Genomic DNA, 17,428 nt, shown 5'->3' with positions numbered 1-17,428 from the left:
TGGCATTAAACTGTGATCCCTCAGATCTCAGCCTCCTGAGTAGCTAGGATTACAGGTATGAGCCACTCGTACCTGGCTTCATTAGATCCTTAAACTTCTCTTTTCTGAGCGTGAATACTAATGGGTTAATGTGAGCTTAAAGAGCCTCCCTTCCATATTGTGAGTCTTTGCCATGATAGTTCAGCATACTTGGTGTCTGGTATTGAGCCATCCATGAATTCTTGATGTTTTTCTCTGGGCTTAAAATGAATCTCCACATTCATTGATACAAAAAAACTTTTGCGAATGGCTAGAGGCATGGCTCAAGTGGTAGAATACCTGCTTATGAAGTACAGGTCCTGAATTTAATAATCATTACTTCAAAATTAAGAAAAGCAAGCTGGGCGCTGGTGGCTCATGCCTGTAATCCTAGCTGCTCAGGAGGCTGAGATTCGAGGATTGCAGTTCAAAGCCAGTCTGGGCAGGAAAGTCCGTGAGACTCTTATCTCCAATAAACCACTCAGAAAACTGGAAGTGGTGGTATGGCTAAAGTGGTAGAGTGCTAGCCTTGAGCTGAAGGGCTGAAGGACAGCATCCAGGCCCCAGAAGAGTTCAAGCCCCATGACCAACCAAAAAAAAAAAAAAAAAAAAAATCAAGAAGGTTTGAGAAAAATCTAATATATCAAAACATGTGGAAGGGAGGCTCTTTGACCTCAGATTCATGTTAGATACTAAGAAAGTACCACTGAATTATCACTCTAGCACTAAATTGTTTTCTTTAAATCGGTTTGTTAAAGCTATATTTAACAATCTAAAATTCTGAGCCACTACCAAATTTTGAGTTCTATGTTTTCTTTTGGTGCATTGGTGGTCAAACTCGGGGTCTTAAATATGCTAGGCAGTTGTTGTATCTACTCTATCACTAGGCTGCCCACAGTCCTGGAATTCTACTTTTCAATGTGTAAAACATGTTTTTTTTTTCTGACTTAAGCCATTATATTTTTAGACTCTGTACATTACTAATGCTTTCGTTTCTTTTTAAAATTTTTTTTGTATTGGTCATGGGATTGAACTCAGGGCCTGGGCGTTGTCTCTGAGCTTTTATTTTGGCTAAAGGATAGTACACTGCCACTTGAGCCACAGCTCCACTAATGGCTTTTTGGTAGTTAACCAGAGATGAGAGTCTCACAGCTTTTCTTGCCTGGGTTGGCTTCAAACTGTGATCCTCAGATCTCAGCCTTCTGAGTAGCTAGAATTACAAATGTAAGCTACTGACATCTGGTGCTATTTTTTCCCCTTCTTAATAGAAGTAAAACCTATAAGGTGATGGGTACCAGTGGCTCAGCCCATTATCCTACTACTCAGGAAACAGATCTGGAGGGTCATAGTTTAGGGACAGCTGGGGCAGGAAAGTTCTCAAGACTCTACGTCCAAAATAACCAGCAAAAAAACAGAGCTGGAGGTATGGCTAGAATGACAAGAGTACCAGTCTAGCAAGTATGAGGTCCTGAGTTCATGACCTCCTTAGCCTTAATGGCTCAGTTTCCCAGCACTTGAGAGACTTAATGACTAAACCTCCTGGCTTAGCCTTCTACAAGTTGGGAGGCTACAGCAGAGGATGGAGAGTTTGAGGCTCAAAAAAAAAAAAAAAAAGTCATAGAAGGCTGCATAATGGAATTTTATCATTGTAACCATTTAAAAGTGAACAGTTCAGTAGTATTAAGTCCATCCAGAGTGTTGTAAAATGTGGTTTCCTTTATTAAACCAAAGAGATGCAATTTGACTTTATTGAATTACTCTGTATCATATGTGAATATGGGGAGCCAGGCTACCCTACCCAGGCTACCCTATCAGGGCAACGCCAAGTAGTCAGCAAGGCTCACTCACTGGTCATCATGGTTCCCACACATCAGTATTAAAGCCAAATTACACATCCCTGCATTTCCACCAAGGTGTGAGCTCGTCAAGGTCAGAGACTCTATTTTGTTGCCAATCCTCAAAGAAGACCAAGCACTCAGAAAATAATGGTTGAATGCACTCAATGGCCTTCATGAAGGGTGAGGCAGGATGTCCCAAAACATCCCAAGTTCTAGTTGTCAGAATATGACAGAGAACAGGGCTGTGATAACGAAGAACTCTTCTCTTCTGAGTTCTCACATACACTTTGAGGAGTATGGAGAGAGGGTCAACTCTGGTTTTGATTGGCATCCCTTTCTGCCTTCAGTTCTAGAGAGAAGGAACTTAGATAAAGACACACGAGCTTTCTGGGGAAAGCATGGTATAGAGTGAGCCGAATTTCTGTACTTTGGGTGACTTGATACTACCCGTGGAATTTGGCCAGACTGAAGTTTGTCCCTTTTCTTTCTTCCTGTCCTGAGGCTGCATAACTCTTCCCTGTCCCCTAAATGTTGAGTGGGATCAGGCCAAGGTTGAAGTCACTGGCAGAGCTGAAGCCAAGGTGTCTGTGGCAGAGGCCAGCTCATCTCCTTCCCATCACCCCAAGTCTGTTCTAGTGTTATTTTGGCCTGTGGTATGTGGTTTCATTCTGTGGGCCAGTTCAGAGTTATGACACAATCACATCTTATAAGTGATGAATGAGTGCTCCAGGAGCAGAAACTGCTGATTTTCCTCAACTCTCGAGACTTTTCTCTTCCCTCTGAATGTCTTTTTTTTTTTTTTTAAGGTAATACAAGAGTAAAAACTTGGAAACTCCAGATTTGGGGCAGGGAAGAACTGGGCAAAGCCTGTGGATATGACTTGGGGGAGGGAGGCCGTGGGCAGAGGTGGGTGGCACTTGGCCATAGGCAGGGAGGTAGCAATTCATGCAAAGTGGTCCCAGCTGCCCCTGGTTTATAGGCTAATCCCGGCCCTGCTCCAGCCTGTCATTCAGGGTGAGCTGCTATCATTAGTGGTTAAACATTTCTGAAAGTATTCTCTCTCAACTCTGACCACATGCCCTTTTGCAGATGGGAAGGAGGAGCCAATAGAGTAATGGGACCCACCCTGTCCTTGTGCCTAGATGCTCTGCAGAAGGACACAAGCCATGACCACTGGAAGTAATCAGGCTTGGGAGGACCCGTCCTCTCACAGGGTTGATGTTCCTTTCTGGTGCTGCCCACATAGCCTGCTGCTCTGGATGGGATAGAGGCCTCTCCTGGGGTGAGAGCTGCAAATCAGAGAGGCCTTTTTTGTCCTTGTAAGGGAGTTCTTGGCTGAAATGAACCTCCTATTAACCAATTTTACCTCTCTCAAGATCTTCTCTCTCAACACATATGCACACACAAACACATGTTGGCCAGTTGCTAAACACTGCCTTTCCTTTTGGAACTAGTTTGTGCTCATTCTGCTTTCAATGAGGAGTTGTGGTAAAATGCTTAATACCAATGTTTCTTCCCATGAAGTGGAGACTTTGAAATATTTTTCTTTGAGGTATGGTTGACAGCTTTTGATTTATGAAATTAGCTCGGGGGAAAAATAAGATGGAAAAGAGAGTCTAAAGTGAATCTTTATTTCCACAGATCAGTATACTCTCCATTTTTAATAACCACACCTTCTTTAGGTATGACAGACTCAAGAGTCTGCTAAGTCTCTCTCTCCCTCTCTGAAGAAAACTTGTCTTTTTCCCTTTGAAAAATTGTGGGTCTTTTCCTTACTCAAAAGAGTACAGACTCAGTAAATGAAACTAGGAAAATCTAGATGAGTACAAAAAGCAAAAACAAAATGGAAATGCAAATCAAAACTACACTAAGATCTACCTCACCTCAGCCAGGATGGCAATCATCAAGAATACAAACAACAAACGCTATTGAGGATGTGGGGCTAATGGAACCCTCATATATTGCTGGTAGGAGTGTAAACTAAGATAACCACTCTGGAGGTTCCCCCTAAAACTAAAAGCAGACCTATCTTAGGACCCTGCCATACTACTTGTAGGTAGGCGTATGTATAAATCAGTGTATGAGAGAGATACCTGTGTACCCATGTTTACTGCAGCTGTCTCCACAATAATCAAACTATGGAATCAGCAAAAATACTCAACACATGATGAGTTGATAAAGAAAATAAGGTACATATATACTATGGAATATTACTCAGCCATAAACAAAGATGTAATTATGACATTTGCAGGAAAGGAGATGGAGCTGGATATCATCATGTTGAATAAGAAAAGCTAAGACAGAAAAGCTAGCTAGCACTTGTTTTCACTCACCTATGGAATCTAGGCCCAAAATGATGATGATGATGAGGATGAGGATGATGATAATAGTAATAATAATAATAATAAATAATGGTGGGAATATAAATGGGAGAAAGAAAAAGATACTGAAAGGTGAGGAGGATTGAAGTATATTTTTATGCACACGCACATATTTGCTCACATGTACACACATACATGAAGACAGCATAATGGAACTCACTGAAGACTTTGGAAAGCAGGGAAGATGGGTGTATAATGGAAGGACCCACTTGTTCAATGGACACTGTACACATCTATGGAATTATCATAATATGATCTGCTTATCGTATTACATGTTAATTTAAAGATGTCCATATTCCTGACATCCAAAGATAATTGATGTTCATGTTTTGTTTTGTGTTATCTAGTCAGAAAAATCTGTTACTGAGAAGATAGTCAGCAAGGGTAGTTCCCCCTGGATCCTTTTGTTTATTGTGCTGCAGGCTTGTTCTCTTATGGACCAAAGACTCATCAGAAGGATGCTCTGGTGGGTTTAGATTCTCCTAGCAGGGAACTTTCTGTGCTAAGTCTTGGTCTTGGCATTGGCCAGCTAACTGGTGGAAGAATAGCCCAAGAAGAATTAAAAAGGCTTCCTACCCATGTTCCAGCCAGTGAGAAGGACCTATCAAAGTTACATTGCCTGGATGAAAATCTGTGTTCTGTGTCCACTTTCTAAGGAACTTCTTTGTATTAGTTTTTTTTTTCTTCTGTAGAATGCAGGTAACAACAGTATGTTCCTTTTAGATGGCCACATTAAATGAGCATATACACACATATGTACACTGGAACACATTTCAGATGAATAAACATCATATTCCTCCCTGGTCATCATGGTCATTATTATTACTTTGATTGTTGATAATAGTGCTATCACATTGTCACATTGCTCTGTGTCACATATTGTAAGTTGTTCTCTGGGCTTCCGTTTTGTTGTTTGGAGAGTCTTCACTGATGATTTAAATAATTTCACAGTTCCAATTCATATATATATATATATATGTATATATATATATATATATATATATATATATATATACATATATAAACACACACACATTGCCTATGTTCTCTGAATATGTCAAGTTGGTTTTCTTCAGCTCAATCCCACTGTCTCCTTTGTGGCATAATAGATCACTTTCTGCATTGGATCTCATTCCTGCATTTGAGTAAGCTGTTGAGTCATCTTTCCTAGGTCAAACATATCATTATATGCATTGACTAAGGATTTTTTTGTCATGGGGCTTCAACTCAGGACCTGGGTGCTGTCCCTGAGCTCTTTAGCTCAAGGCGAGCACTCTACCACTTGAGCTACAGCGCCACTTCCAGCTTTCTGGTGGTTAATTGGAGATAAGTCTCATGGACTTCCTGCCTGGGCTGGCTTTGAACTGTGATCCTCAGATCTCAGCCTCCTGAGTAATTAGGATTATAGGCGTGAACCACCAGTGCCCAGCTCAGTTTTTTAATGCCCTTTAACTTCTGCTTCCAAGAGATTCATCTTGCCAGCTATAGGAGAAAAAATGGATTTGGATAAGTGTGAGCTTTTTTTGCCTAATGGGGAAAATACTTCATCTGTAGTCTGTCCAGTGAGTCTTGTTTATTTCTAGCATTGAAGCCCAATAAAAACAGTGTGATGGGCTCAGGATATTTCACAGTTACTTCAGATGTGGGGGAATTCACTCTGGATTTGTTTACTTCAAGTGGAAAAGTTTGCACAAAGCTGCCTGTTGGGCTTTTACCAAGAAGGAAGCTTTCCTGGGCATCTCTTGGAGCCAACCAACCTCTGTTGAGTCAAAACCTAAGAGGGGCTATTACAGATCTTATTTCTAATAGCAAGAGAGGGAATACAGTGCCCAAGTGGGATATGCATCTTTCTTTTTCACAGTGACTTATATCTGTCTGCTTTATACTCTGAATTCCCAGGACACACAGACATTCAGGTGGTTCAGCCAGAACAACCACAGCAACCAGCGAGCAAAGCCCTGGTACCAGGAACCGGCACCGCCAACCCACCAAGAACCCAAGCCACAGTGGCCTGGCCAGTGGCACAGGTGAGTGATAGCAGAGAATGCTCACCTGTCCAGCCATGTTTCAGCCATGTGTCAGCATATAGAGTAGGGGTGGTGATAGAGAACTCCAGTACCAACACCAATTTAAATCCATCATCTTAATCTTTGATCTCTAGCTTTTTCTGGACAACCAAGGTTATTTTTCATGTTACTGTTCATTTCTAAAGTACTCTCTTACACATAAATAAAATATTCTAAAAATATTCTTTTTTTTGTTGCAATGGGTCCACCTGTATCCCTATTTCTTTTTTTTTTTTTTATTGTGAACATACTGTACAGAGGGGTTACAATTACATGGGCAAGATAATGAGGACATTTCTTATCAAGCATTGCAGCCTCCTCCTTCGTTTACCCTTCACATCCCTTCCCAGCCTCTCCCTGCCCCCCCAATTCCCTCCCCCCCCACCAAAGTTGTCTAAAAATATTCTAAAATAAAATATCCTATTCATTTCTTACCAACACCGAATTTCATTTGGGGGACTATTTCTTATTTATACATGACATGTTTAAAATGTTTCCTTAATTTAAGAAAATTGTCAGACTAGAGAAAAGAGACCAAGTTCATTGCTAAGGTGTGAGTTGGAGAAGATCTGGCAGCATTGGGAGCAGGGTCAGTTTGCCGACCTGGTGCAAAGTCAGAGTGCCACGGGGGACTGTGCTGACCCCATTCCAGAGTGGATCCCATTTGAGAAGAGACACTTGGTTTTATGTACATACAATTAGAACTTCTCTGCTTCCCTGTAAGAGCAACGTAAGGACCTGTTTCAAAACAAATTGCTCTTTGTCCTGTTTCTCTCTGTATGATCGGGAAAGTGTCAGAAAAGAAAGAGAAGAGAACAAACTTTTTTTCTAAACTTCTTGGACATGGCTGAAACTTAGTGACTGCTGGTCATGTGGTCATTTGCCTTAATTAGGACAGGAAAGAGTCATTTGCCTCCACAAACTCTAGGTCAGAGAATGCAGGCTTTCAAATTGGTAAGTGACCCTGAAATAATTTTGAAGATGCTTGTTTGTGATGGCAGAGATATAGCACGAAAGACACAAGATCCAGAGCAGCATTGTATGGTCATCTGATTGTTAGTGACTTATGTGTGATAGACAGAGTAAAAAACACTATTTGAATTACTCTGTAATAGCTTCCAGTTTCCTGGCAGCACTGTATGGGGCCTTCAGAGCCCCTTGGGTAGTTTATTTAGTTATTTATTGTCTGCAATGGACTACTAGGTGGAGTAGTCTATGTCCAGCACAGCTCACTGAAAGCACAGTGACTCGACTTCCTCTCTGAAGTTTGGAACTTTTCTGAAGGATCTGGGTTAACTAGCTCACTCTGAGCCTGGGAGACAAGAAGGAGTCCCAGCAGCTACTGTCTTAGTCTGCCTGGAACACGTGTGCCAATAACTGTATTGGTATGTTGAGACCTTTCTGTCTGTGTGAAGGCGACAGTGTCCTGGCACTTTGTGCCAGTAAACATGTTTCTCTTAGAAAAATAAGTTGCTTGTGGAGAAGGGCCAGCATTTCCAAATGGGGGGAAAGAACTGGCCATTTTGGACCAGTTGTTTCCCAGATGGCATGGCTGAGATCCCAACCTCTTTTCCTTCCAGGGTCCACATTACTGGGATAGTGGTTTCCCTCAACCACCTCTGCTGTTCTTCCTGAAACTACTGGAAGTTCACTTTATATGGTGACAGTCTTTGAGTCAATCTTCTTGAGCAGTTAGTCAGATTTTTATTTCCCCTACATTTAGTTTTGGGTACCTTTGCTTCTTGTCCTTATCTCCAGGAACATTCTGTTCCAGTAGAAGAGGCAGGTGCCAGCCATGTCTACAGAAAGCCCCAGCCTGCCTGGGAAATGTTTTATGGTGGTGTATTTTAATGCCCAAACTGTTCCTAAAATCTAAGTAGTTGTACTTCAGGGATCCCTGCCCACTAAAATATGAAGGCTTGGCTTCTGCTTCTCTGCTTTCTGCCATGACAACGGTTTACCTTTATCTCACAGGCAGCCTGGAGTTTAGAAGCTCTTTCATGTCTATCCAAAGGTACAGAAAGATGTTCTGTTTACTGTGGAGTGGGTGGGGACAAGCAGAAGCTCTCTGCTTTGGCCATGCGGGACAAAAGAAGGTTTGAGGATGTGAGCCTTGTGAGAACCAGTTCCAAGATGGCGGTGGTAGGAGCTATGCCTCCCAACAGAGGTTTCACAGACATTCAAGATTTATTTAACAGCTCTTTTGGCTGTGTGCTGCAGTTATGCATGCAAAAGAAATTTGGGGTAAAACCAGAATTGAGTTCCAGGTGGGTTTTTTTTTTTCATGTTGTCACAACTGTGAAGTTTTTTTTTTTTTTTTAATAAAAATGAAAGTGAGTGGTAGCCTGTCTATATAGCTATAATATTTCTAAGTTTTAAAGTGGTGGAACTGAGAAATAGACTAATGGTATAGCACTTCATTGAGACTTGTATGGAATGATTTACTTTCTAATTCTTTATTGAAAACTTTACCCCAAAAATTACATTTGTTACTGCCTCCTTAAATGTAATTTCCATGCACATCAGTCACACTGGCTGTGGTTGAGTCCTGACTCTTTTGTGTAGTGTGTATAAGAGCAGTGACTTACTGGGCAGTAATTTCTCATTCTTTTTTTTTGGGGGGGGGGTGGGGGTTGGTTGTGGGCTTGAACTCAAGGCCTAGGTGCTGTCCCTAGGCCTCTTTGTGCTCAAGGCTAGCACTCTGCCACTTGATCCACAGCACTATTTCCGATTTTTAGTGGCTAATTGAAGATAAGAGCCTCACAGAGACTTTTCTGCCTGGGCTGGCTTCAAACTGTGATCCTCAGATCTCAGCCTCCCAGGTAGCTAGGATTTATAGGCATGAGCCACCAGCAGCACCTGGCTCATTTTCTCATTCTTAAAGTGAGAAAGAGTATGTAACTCATGAATTTTATTATAAAGAATAAGCTATATAAGTCATAGAGATTGGCATATAGCTTTTGTCTTTATAATTCCATATAGTTATAATTATGCAGCATGGGGGGGAGGGTTGAGTGAGGGGGTGGGGGGAGGATGGAATGGTAAGGGGAAACAAAGGAGGAGGCTACAATGCTTGATAAGAAATGTACTCATTATCTTGCCCATGTAATTGTAACCCCTCTGTACAGTATTTTCACAATAAAAAAAGAATTATGCAGCATGGAAATAGGTGGTTTCACTTTATTATCTTTTTATGTATGCTTCCACTTACCTATATAATCTTTCTATTTACTATTCTTTTGTATATGTGCTGGTCCTGGGACCTGAACTGAGGGCCTGGGTGCTATCCCTGGACTTCTTTGCTCCGGGCTAGTGTTCTACTACTTTTTGGTGGTTAATTGGAGATAAAAGTCTCATAGACTTTCCTACCTGTGCTGGCTTCAAACTGTGATCTTCAGATCTCAGCCTACTGAGTAGCTAGGATTACAGGCATGAGCTATCAGTGCCTGGCTATAGGATATAATGTCAGGGAAGGCTAGATCTATCTTACTGTCTTTTCTCTTTGGTAGTGCATAGATTTTTCAAAACAAATTCTAGGCTTTGAAGTCTTACAAGCATGTTGTAGTATGAGAATTGTATTAATCTCTATATTTTCTGGAAATGGAATTTAATCATCCCATCAGTCAGTTACCCAGAGTATAAGTTTGTAATTTTTTGTGCCTCTTTTTTCCATGTAATCTCCCTGCTTTCATGAAACATTTTTTTTTTCTATTTTGGTAGCTTTTGTGTATTTGTGACTGAGCAACTGCACTGGAAGTGCAGATGCTTGCATGTCACAGGGGAACAATTCTGGCTGCTTTACTGTGGATCACATTAGGAGCTTATCTTTCATGGAAAATGCCTCTGTTGTAGCTGATCACCCTCCATGTGTCTGAGGTATGGACTAAAAAGACGTGTGCACACCAGGAGCCTATGCCCTCCCGCCTGGATGTCTGGGAATGCAGAGTGAGCTGGCAGTGTGTCTAGGATTAAGAAAGAGAATTTCCAATTGCTGATCTTTTTGTTGGCTAACTATAGCTAGAGTGTGTCCTAGTCTTAAATGAATATGTGATTCATAAAGACAAGTATTTAACCACCATCTCAGAGGGAATCTTGTGAAATATCCATAGTTACAGAAACCAGAAGCTGTTGAACTGCCATTTTGCCTACTTACCCCATCCACACTTGGTGCCCTGTATTTCTTCCTATCCAGGAAAACCACCTGAGCCACCTTCATTTCTTTCCTTCTCCATTGTTCCACCTCAGGGTGTTCTGGGTTTGAGCACTGTTCTGTTGCTTGCTGAATATGTGGTATTTCTCCAAGTTGCCCTTCAGTAAACTTCAGTGCTGTTTTGGGGGAAATGGAAATAATATCTTCCTCAGGAGGCTCTTGGGAGGACGAAGGATGTAATAAAAGTATATTATATCTACTGAAGGCAATGAAGGATCCTGATTGCTGTCAGTACTAAGTGCCACCTCATTGTTTCATTTTCCTTAGAAAATGAACCTTAGTGGGAAATTAGTAAAATCCAAATAATGTTGAATTTAGTGAATAGTACTATGCTAATTAATATTTTAATTTTAACAGATGAGCCATGGTTATATGAAATTATAATATTGGGTGAAAGTACACTATCCAACTTTTCTATACCAAAATTGATTCTAAAAAATATAAAAGAATATTCAATAGTATTTGGAAATAAATTCACATGACTTTATTTCAAATATCTTCCCCCCCACATCCTTATTTTTTGGTGGTCTGGGGTTTAAACTTGGGGCCTTCTGTTCTACCATTTGAAGCATATTCCCAGCTGTTTTTGCACTGGTAGTTTTTGAGAAAGGGTCTAGTTTTTTTTTCCCAAGCCAGCCTGAACCATGATCCTCCTATTTATGCTTCTCACTGTAGCTGATATATGTTCACCACCATGTCCGACTTTTTTTTTTTTTTTGAGCTGGGCAATCTGTACTAGCCACCAACTATTATCCTCCCAAAGTAGTTAGAATTACAGGTGTGAGCCACTGTGCCTGGCTTCAAATGTCTTTTTTTCCCCCTAGATTAGGTTTATTGAGTGAGTATTTATTGACTAGGTGTTTTATCAAAGCTGTTTTGCCAAACATTGTAGACAATGTAAAAAAGTATAAGACTAGTCCTTCATAATTTTAAGAAAAAGAGGTGAAGCCACATTTGAGCTAAGTCCCAATGGATGTCCCTGGGGCTGTGGGCTGTAAAGCTGAAATCACAAGTGCTGTGATTCTTCACAAGGGCTGAGTACTCTGGACTTAGTTCTCCTTATACATTTTAGAATGAACGTACCTAGCTCTGGAGAATGCAATGATAGGATTAAAAAAATGGAACTGAGTTGAATTTATAGATTAACATAAAAGGAATTGCCATCTGTTATGCGTTACTAGCTTGACTGTGATAGACTAAGGAATACAAATATAAAGTCTTGCATTTATGTTATGGGAAGTAATTTTGCACATGTGCCAGATAGTTTCTATACTGGGGAAAAGTTGAATGAGTCAACCAGAGGCATCCCTTGCATCCTTTTTTTTTTCCTACTTGTGAAGATTAAACTTGCTATCACATCCTGTGAAGGCTTGTAGTTTCAGTTCACCAACACTCTCATGTTAAGCCAGTTTGTATCCAGTGGTTGATCAGAATTATCAAAATCTTGGATCACAATAAACAGTGTGCAGAGAATCTGAATGAATGAGTGAAGAATGGGTACTTTCCATCTTGGTGCAGGCAAATTAGATGCAACATGCCCCTGGCAGGTTACTTAGCCTCTGATAGTTTCTCCAGTGTAAAGTGTGAGCCATCAATGGTACCTAAATTGTGGGATTGTGTATGAGGTTTAAAGGAAACAACTTAAAAGTGTTTTGCACCTTGGCTTAGCACATAGACCCATGCTCTGTAAATATTAACTAATCTCATTTAGGTTAGGAATCTGACTCTGCTGGTCTGGTGGCATCTAATTTATTATGTTCAGTTCCTCATATTATTTAGGGGAGTGACAGAAGACAGCTGCGAGAGGGCTGCCAAATGATAACCACTGAAGAAATAGATTTCTTATTAGAGAAGACTAATGCAAAGCATGAAATATACCAGATGCTTACTCTGAATTGTTTTTGAGGTTCAAGACTCAGACTAGCTAATGGAATTCTGATTAACAAAAGAAGAAAGTTTTTTGCAGATGTATCTGTTCAACCCTGCTTAGGTTCCATAGTGGGCCCCTGTCAGAAGAAATGTTCCAGGAAAAATCTAGATAGCCATTTGAAACTATAAAACAAGTTTTTGAGTTGGAGAGGTGAGGCTAAATAATGATTAGGGTGTTTCCTAATGCAATTTTAATAGAAATGTACACTTATGCAAGCACATGTAAAAATTTCTCTGCATATGACTCATCCATTTTTCTAAAATGCCAATTTTTTTAAAACATCATTTGATAATTTTTTTTAAAGTTAAGGATGTTGCAATGCTCTGGGGTCCTTGTGGACATATACAATAGTCAGAGCTATGGAGAAAATAGCAAAATAAGGAAACACAGAAAGTAGCTTACTTCTTTGTCTATTACCTAGGAGAGCAGTCTTTAACATTTGATACCCCTTTTATTTAGAATGTTAATCCTAGATTCTATCTTTAAGCATAGATCTTAAAGAAAAGTAAGCACATTACTGGAAGTGTTGTTTGTTTGTTTGTTTTTTGCCTTTTCATGTGTGGAGTTTTTTATTTTTTATTATTTTTTCTTTTTTTTTTGCTTATGTGGTACTGAGGAATCGAACCCAGGGCCTCAGGCATGCAAGGCAAGTGCTCTACCACTGAGCCACCTTCCCAGCCCCAGTTTTTTTTTTTTTAAAGAATGTGTGTTTGTCTAGCAGACAAATGACAACTGTACAAAAAACAAGGATGTGACCCTGTGAATTTGGGTTCATTTACCAATGTGGTTCCCTTTTATCTTCATCTTTTCTTCTTTCCCCTCCCTCTCCCAGTATGAGGGCTTAGAGCCAAGGGCCTTGTGCTCCTGCTTGGCTTTCTTGCTCATAGCTGATGTTCTTCCCCTTGAGACACATCTTCAGCCTAGCTCTTGCTGGTTAATTGGAGATGGAATCTCAGACTTTTCCTCCTGGGTTGACTTCAAACTTTTGTCCTCCAGGTCTTAGCCTCCTGAGTAGCCAGGATTATAAACATAAGCCATTGGTGCCTTCTTTTATTATAGTCAGTATAACCACAATATATTAGAAAAGGCTAGTACAGTTATATGGAAAGATAGTATTTGATATATTTATTTCAGATTCCTGATTACTATAACTATAAAACATTTTATAAAACTTCTTGTTGTCACCTAGCAACTGCAGATGCTACATTTAGTGGAAACTGCAGATGCCCATTTAGTGGAAAGCTTAGTCAAAGTAAGCACACATTCTTATTCCTAAGACGATCTTTAAAGTATGGTTTGTGCATTTTCAGTGAATGAGGAACCTACTACAGCCCCGGATCCTGAAGAACCTTCTGTTGTTGGTGTCACATCTCCGCCTGTCACAGCCTTGAGTGTGACCCCAAACCCCAACACAACATCTCTCCCTGCTCCTGCCACACCGGCTGGGGGAGAAGAGCCCAGTACTTCAGGGACACAGCAGCTGCCTGCTGCCCAGGCCCCGGATGCCCTGCCTGCTGGGTGAGTAGCCTGTGGTCCCACCGCAGTGCTTTCCTCCTCAAAGACTGAGCCTCCTTCACCAGGTCAGAAACAGCGTGGTTATTTATTACCTACTAGTAGCCGGTAGTCTCTAGGGAGACCTCCATGTATAGAAGGGGAGGGAGGTGTGGAAGAACTGCTTGTTCTACATAAATCTGAAAAGGAATCTAAATCATCTGGACAGAATCAATGCTACCTTATGCCGAGACTTGAACAGCTTGATTCAGAGTGGCTTCTGTGGAACAAGGAACTCATTTTGCCTTTTTGGATCTTGGGAGGGTGTTTCCCTTGATCCTATGTAGAAAGAGTTTTCTCTCTGGAATTTTATCTTCACCTATGGGGCCTTGGATTGTTGGTGGTTAATTAATATTACTATGTACTATTTCTATAGCTGGAGTTGATGATACCATAGCTCCTAGTGTTTCATTTTCCCCCCATCCTTTTAGTTTGGAATTAAAGCTAGTGGTTAGACCTTTAATGAGAAGATGATCCCAGTGAGCCAAAGGGAAGTTCAAGTTTGAATGTATAGAGGGCAGAGATGAAGAACCAGGACTTGTAAATCAAATAGACCTGGGGTTGAATCTGCCCTTTCATCCCTCCTATGTGATCTTGGGCAGCATCTGCCATTTTAGTAAGGTAGAGATAATGAGCTTACACATCTTTCTAGGAAGCTTAGAGATTTCCAAGAAAGTGGTGTATGTGAAGCACTTGCTGAACAAAGTGATTGTGAAAGAGAGAAGCATTCTCTTCCATAAAGGAAGAGAATGGTTCTGAAACTGGGAAACGAACTCTTAGCAACTACTGATCATGGTCAGGACCAGTCCAGTTTTACCTTGGTTATCAAGATGGTAGGGAAGAAACTGATGCCCAGAGTGTAACAGGCCCTGATAATCTAGCTAAAGTTGGTTTGGTGATTGTGGATGTCCTCTGAGCCTTTCTGTATAGTTCATGAAGGAGAGAAAGGAAGAATCTAAGAACTCTTGCTTGACATACAATGTGCTTTATTGTTCTTAAAGCCATTTCTGAAAGCTAGCCATTAAAAATCCTAAACCTGAAGGCATATGTGATTTTTGGCCATGTATACTTGGGTACACTATTAACTCCAGTCTCTTAATAAAGTATGTTGATCAAATAAAAAGTATTTCAAATACTTAATGCTTTGACCCTGAGACAATTGAAAATGTTGAAAGGCAGCTCTTAAAGTTTAGTTTTTGGGGGGGATAGAGGAGTAGTCAAGTTTTTGATTTTGTGAAAAGATTATTAACCAATTGCATATGTCTAACTATTCCCTTCAGAGATTGCTTTTCTCTTTTATGTGTGGTACAGAATACTCAAAAGACCTTCGGTGTGTAATTTCAAATCTGTATGCTATAATTTGGGGGGAAGAGAGCAGAACCATTTTGGCAGAAAACAGAGAAAATGGCTGCCTGTGTCCCCAGTGAGCTGTTTGTTTTCTTTCCACTGAGCAAATGCCTGGAAGGCCGGCCTCAGTCCTGTGTCAGTCACAGGCAATTAGGGCTAATGGCTCAACATGTCTTTATGTAGGGCGTGTGTGAAGGTTACTGTTCTCCTGGACTGGGCACTTCCTGTTTCCAGGCAGCTGGAAAACTCCAGACTCTGTAAACGCTCTTTATTCTCAGTCTGGCGACTTGAGCAGCCCAGAGAGGCTCATTCCCCTCCCTCATCTGGCCAGAGACTGAAACACTTTTCTGAGGAAGAGTCTGAACAGCTCTTTTCCCTTGGAACATTTAGGAGGTGACAAGACCTGTGTGTGGGTCTGGGGTAGCTGTTACCTGCTTTAATATGTATGATGGTCCTGAGAAGGGTATGGAAGTCACAATTTCCTAGCTTACAAAGCTATTAGGTGCCCATCTGTATGACAACTAGGCGTGCTCAGTCTCTTTGAGGACTGTCTCAGGGTTTACATAACCTGTTTTCTAACTAAGGATGACCACCAGCCCTGCTGAGTGTACAGCAGGCTTTCCTATGTCTTGTCTGTGTTCAAAGCAAGAAAGGACATGGTTTCCACAGTGACCTTTGGATTCATAGACCTGCCATCCCTGCCCATCGCACTCTAAATTTGTGTATAAATTTGAAGACCCAGACAAGTGGATTATTAACTTATCTATGGCATTTTGGCTTCAGGAATCAGAGACTAATGAGGGAATGAAATCTGTTATGTTAATTCAAATAGCACAGAGGGTATTGGTGATAGCCCAATAGAAGGGCTGCCCATAGGAAATGAGACTTATTACCTAGTCTTTGTCTTTTATGAGTATGTGTGTGTGGTGTGTATGTGTGTGTGTGTGTGTGTGTGTGTGTGTGTGTATAAATGCAGCACCTACATTATTTACTGGTACTCTGGTGGCAGTCTGTTGATTTTACATGTTCCAATTCTTATTTTTATTTTTTTCTGGTTCTGGGGCTTGAACTCGGGTCCTGGGCTCTGTCTCTGAGCTTCTCTGTGCTCAAGGCTAGCGCTCCACCACTTGAGCAACAGTGCCACTTCCAGCCTTTTGTTTATATGGTACTGAGGAATGGAACCCAGGGCTTTATGCATGCTAGGCAGGCACTCTAACACTAAGTCACATTTCCAGCCCATCCAATTCTTTTCAAACAGGATATTCATACTTTTTAAGATATATCAAGTCCAGGGCTGGTATTACAAATGCAGAACAAGAAATGATCTTGTGCTCAAAATGGTCTGCCACTGGATTCTCCTCCGGTCCTTCTGGTTATCTCACCCATTCCCTTGGGTGAGATTCCAAAGGGAATCTCATGCTAGTTTTCCTTTCTGTATCTTTGGCCTATTGTTTCATGTCTAAAACAAAACCTGTCATCCTATTAACCTCATCCTGTCTAGAATCTGATTTCCCTCCCAAATATAGTGCAACCATCTGCCCAGCCAACTATCAGGTTATTCATCTTTTATTTCTTTCTGACATCTGTCCAGTTATCCAGCCCCACCTTTAGTCCTCTGGATTATGCTTTTAGTTCTCCATTCTTCTAGCATTTATTCCAAGTGCAATTTAAATGCTTTGCTGAGTGGCTGCCTGTTCTCCAATACTATTAGTGCCGCTAGGCAGGAATTATGTATTTCCTATTACCACCACATGTCTAGCATTTAGTACAGTGCCTGGCACATCACAGGACTCTAGGAAATGGTTAAGTGAATGAATGATTCTATCTCTAAAAGAACTGTCAAATCTTCCCCTTTGACTACACGCTTTAGCCATATCCCAGACTAAGGTACCATTCTCTGTCACTCAAATAACCTGTTCTTACCCTTGTCCATTTTTTTAAATCTTTTAAATTAAAATTCTGAGTATGTATGACCTTTCACCATTTGAAGTACTGTGTGTGGGAGCTTCCTATTATTTTATTATTATTATTATTATTATTATTTTTGTTGGTCATGGAGCTTGAACTCTGGGCCTAGGTGCTGTCCC

General features: G+C 40.9%; 1 protein-coding gene across 3 annotated transcripts in view; it reads left to right on the top strand.

Annotated features, from left to right (window-relative positions):
* The window catches only part of Wwp2 (WW domain containing E3 ubiquitin protein ligase 2), a 114,974-nt gene that overhangs the window by 62,980 nt on the left and 34,566 nt on the right, over positions 1–17,428 (top strand). For all 3 annotated transcript variants that reach the window (XM_042700697.1, XM_042700699.1, XM_042700698.1), the window contains 2 exons: positions 6,137–6,264; positions 13,754–13,961. In XM_042700697.1, the coding sequence (XP_042556631.1) occupies positions 6,137–6,264; positions 13,754–13,961 (336 nt within the window). The remainder of the gene's footprint in view (positions 1–6,136; positions 6,265–13,753; positions 13,962–17,428) is intronic.

This window comes from Dipodomys spectabilis, unplaced genomic scaffold (assembly GCF_019054845.1).
Source record: "Dipodomys spectabilis isolate Male_0828 unplaced genomic scaffold, ASM1905484v1 ptg000273l, whole genome shotgun sequence".
Taxonomy (NCBI): domain Eukaryota; kingdom Metazoa; phylum Chordata; class Mammalia; order Rodentia; family Heteromyidae; genus Dipodomys; species Dipodomys spectabilis.
Note: the sequence above shows the minus strand (reverse complement) of the source record. Positions and strands in the feature narration are given on the sequence as shown.